General features: G+C 51.4%; 1 protein-coding gene across 2 annotated transcripts in view; it reads left to right on the forward strand.

Annotated features, from left to right (window-relative positions):
- Poc1a (POC1 centriolar protein A) overlaps positions 1-3,521 on the forward strand; it is a 70,430-nt gene extending 66,909 nt beyond the window's left edge. For both annotated transcript variants that reach the window (XM_021206915.2, XM_029543335.1), the window contains one exon: positions 3,325-3,521. In XM_021206915.2, the coding sequence (XP_021062574.1) occupies positions 3,325-3,423 (99 nt within the window). In that variant the 3' untranslated portion in view covers positions 3,424-3,521. The remainder of the gene's footprint in view (positions 1-3,324) is intronic.
- Positions 3,522-3,874: the final 353 nt, after the last annotated feature.

A 3,874-nucleotide genomic window follows, 5' to 3' on the forward strand; every position in this document is an offset into this window, starting at 1 on the left:
AACAAGATCTGACTCCCTCTTCTGGAGTGTCTGAAGACAGCTACAGTGTACTTACATATAATAAATAAATAAATCTTTAAAAAAAAAAAAAAAAAAAAAAAAAAAAAGATTTATTTATATATGTGAGTACATGGTAGCTGTCTTCAGACACACCAGAAAAAGGGTATCAGATCCCATTACAGATGGTTGTGAACCACCACACAGGTTGCTGGAAATTGAACTCATGACCTCTGAAAGAACAGTCAATGCTTTTAGCCTCTGAGCCATCTCGCCAGCCCCCGCAGGTATACTTTTATTAAGGTCCCATTCACATCCTTACGTCCCAGCCCAGACAGATCAGACCCTCAGTGACAGGAGACTCCCATGGGGTTGAAATGTAGTGAGCAGCCTGTGTGACCAGGCTCCTCTGCAAGGCACTCTACAGAGTCCTCTGGACACTGACGAAATACATACTTACCAAGCCCTGAGTCCCTGACACTGGTGTAGACATGTGCTCCTGCAGGTAAAAGTCCCACTATGAAAAGGCCACACGAAGTGGCTAAGGTTAGTCCTTACCAGGGAAGTCCCAGATGTCTACCATGATTCCCCAGATGTTTTGTCCTTCCTCTTCTGGGTCCTGGCAAAGTGGCAGCAGCCTCTTGAGACCATTCCAGTGCTGTGACCTGTGCAGACCCCGGCCAGAGGCTGGCTTAGTTATATCACCAGGCTGTTTGTATAATCCTGCTACTCAGACGCCCTGATGGGCCTTTCCGCTGCTGGGAAACCCCTCTCCTTTGTGGAAGAAAAGAGCCTCACATACTGGGGATATAGCTGAGTTGGTAGAGTCATGTATCTAGCATGCACAAAGCCCTAGATTTGATGCCCAGCACCTAGGCATTAATCAGGCATGGAGGCTCATGTATGCCTGTGATCCTAGCACTAGGAAGAAGAGGCAGGAAAAGTTCAAAGCCATCCTCAGCTTCATAGGGTTCAAGGCCAGCCTAGGCTACAGGAGACCTTGTTCCAAAACAAAGGAAAAAGAAGAAGAAAAAAATCTAGAATTTTTCTGGAAAGATCCACAATTGGCATTAAAGTGGGTTACCGTCTCACATAGGTACCGAATGGAAGTGCAAACCATGGGCCCCAGGGCCCAGCTCTGTCATGGGAACCATTGTTCTTAGTGAAAATGAATGCTCGTGTTGTATTGGAATGGGATCCATTGAGGGGAAAGTATCAAGCAAAGGAAGCCAGAGAGCATCTAATGCACAGGTATCTAGAAAGCCCCTCCCGCCCAAGCCCATCAGCGTATCTTGGAACTAACTGGATAGTTACTCCTGGTGGTGACTGCCCCCGACTCCTTGGCAGAATAGGCTTGGGGGCAGAGCAGAGAGAGAAAGTATAGTCCAGATGCAAAAATGTCCCAACTCTTCAAGCTTGCCTGGCAGAGAGGGTAGTGGGGGGGGGGGAATGCAAGTACGACGGGCACACTATGAAGTATCCCTTGCCAGACATGGTGTTTTCTTTTTTTTTTTTTTTTTTTCGAGACAGGGTTTCTCTGTGTAGCCCTGGCTGTCCTGGAACGAACTCCGTAGATCAGGCTGGCCTTGAGCTCAGAAATCCACCTGCCTCTGCCTCCCGAGTGCCACCACGCCCGGCCTCAGACATGGTGTTCTTGTCTCTCATCCTAGCACTGGAAGGGTTGAGACAGGAGGATTGCCACAGGTTTGAGGTCTGGAGTATATACAGCAAGGCTTCAAAGCAAGGAGTGCCCTTCAGAACTGTACGGAAACAAATCCCCAGTGGGCCTTACACCCTCCATTATTCCATTTAATCTAAGATGGACACACTTAAGGAGGCTAAAGTATGGGCCTCCCTCCTATGGAACCAAGTATTGGTCCCAGTACTGCCATTGGCCCGGCAAATCTTGATTTTTAGGTCCACAGTCTCTGCATTTGGAAATTGGGTTCCTATTAAAAGTTTAAAAGGGGAAGGAAAAAAAAAAAAGCAGGCAGAAACGGAAATGCCATCAGTCCTGCTCCCCCACTGTGGCCTTGAGTTCCGACTGTCTGTCGGAAAGGGGCTAGAAGGAGACCGATTCTGGCAGTGCGAGAGTTTGACAGCAGCCAGTGGAAACTCGCAGGAATGCCGTTTGGGCCAGCCGGGGGCTGTTTCCACTGCCACTTTTACGAGATGCAGACCCGTTCCTCCGTCCTTGGCTGGCCAACTTGGAGATGTGAGGAGTTCTTTGAGTGTAGCTCTGCCTCGGGGGTCCAGTTCCTGTTCTACAGGCAGTGATTTTTCAGGTTCTGTCCTATGATCTAGGGTACAGAGTCCTCCCATCCGTGGCCAGCTCATGCAGAAGGGGTCAGCCATTAGATGGAGCACCCTCTATGACAGTTGACATCCACACAGGATGCTGTGAGAATTTATAGCTGCTGCATTGAAGAGGAAACTCTTTCTCAAAATGTCTGTTTTATTAAGTGTATGAAAGCCTCCTTTCTGCTGGATCGAGCTCAAGCCCTTGCAGAGCCTCGGGGAAGGAGACGATCTCTCTTGAGAAACGTTCCCTGGCCTTTCCAGTGACAGTGGGAGCCAAGCTTGCTGCACTCCGTGCAGGAACCGTATCTTCACGAATGCAGTAGGCACTCAGCAACCCTCAGTGGTGGAAATGAAATGACCGGCAGAGCCTGGGTCGGCTCAGCCTGGTAGGGTAGGTGAGACCAGAGGGACAGGCAGAGGGACAGCCCTCTGCCAAGTGTACAGCTGCCCAAAGCCAGGGGAGGTAGACAGATTTCCACAGCTTTTGTGGGAGCCCTGTCTGCAAGACTGGTCTTGATCCATGAAGTACACATAGCCTTAGGTACGCTGGGTGTGTGGAAGTGGTTCCATGAGGCACTGTCACTTGCCAGTGATCACCCTTGTCCTCACCCCCAGGTGGCACTGTCACACTCTGTCCTCTAGGACCCACACAAGTAGAGCCCCCACCCTCTGGGCTCAGGCTGGTGGGGTAGGTGAGGACTGACTTCCCAGCTTTGTCCCCTGCCAGCCTCTGAAAGAGTGCCCTTAGCACAGAGGGAGGTCCCTGTCCCGGGCAGACCAGACTAGGGCTCAGGAGTCCTTAGACCATGGCTGTCGTGGGGGAATGACTGGAGGCTATGAGATCTGTCATCTGTCTTCTGTCTTCCTGCCCACAAACTCCAGAGACGGGCTCAGAGGACATGAAAGGCCAAGCATGGCCCATTGGCGAGAAGTGAGGCACCTGGCATTCAGGTGCCAGGCTGAAGTGAATTATACTGACTCCTAGGGCAGCGAGGTATCCTGAGCCCGATACCTTTTATTTTGCAGACAGTGTCCATTCTGGAACAGCGGCTGACACTGACAGAAGACAGGTTGAAGCAGTGCCTGGAGAACCAGCAGCTAATCATGCAGAGAACGCCACCGTGATGCGGGGAGCAAGGATCAGGAGCGCAGTTGATTGGGGGGACAGCAGGCCAGGGCTTTGTATGGGGACTTGAGAAAATAAATAAAGGGATCCCACCTGAGAGAGCCACATCTTACCCAGCCTGGGATTGGGTGGCCCTCCACCCCACCCCTGCAAGTGCTGCTTCTACTCGGAGCCTCTCCATCTGACAAGGGACGCTCCCAGTGGGCAGAGCCACACAGAAAGGAGACTGGAGACCAGAAGGCAGGGCCACGCTCGGATTAACAAAAAGGAGCCATTTGAACTGTGTTTCCTCAGAATCCAAAGATGGTGGTGACTTCCCCCCCCCCTCCTTTCTGTCTGTCTCTTCTCTCTCTCTTTTCTCTCCTCTCTCTCTCTCTCCTCTCTCTGTCTCTCCTCCCCTCCCCTCTCTTCCCCTCTCTTCCCTTCCCCTCCCCTCCCCTCCCCTCCCCT

This window comes from Mus pahari, chromosome 10, assembly GCF_900095145.1.
Source record: "Mus pahari chromosome 10, PAHARI_EIJ_v1.1, whole genome shotgun sequence".
Classification (NCBI taxonomy): Eukaryota; Metazoa; Chordata; class Mammalia; order Rodentia; family Muridae; genus Mus; species Mus pahari.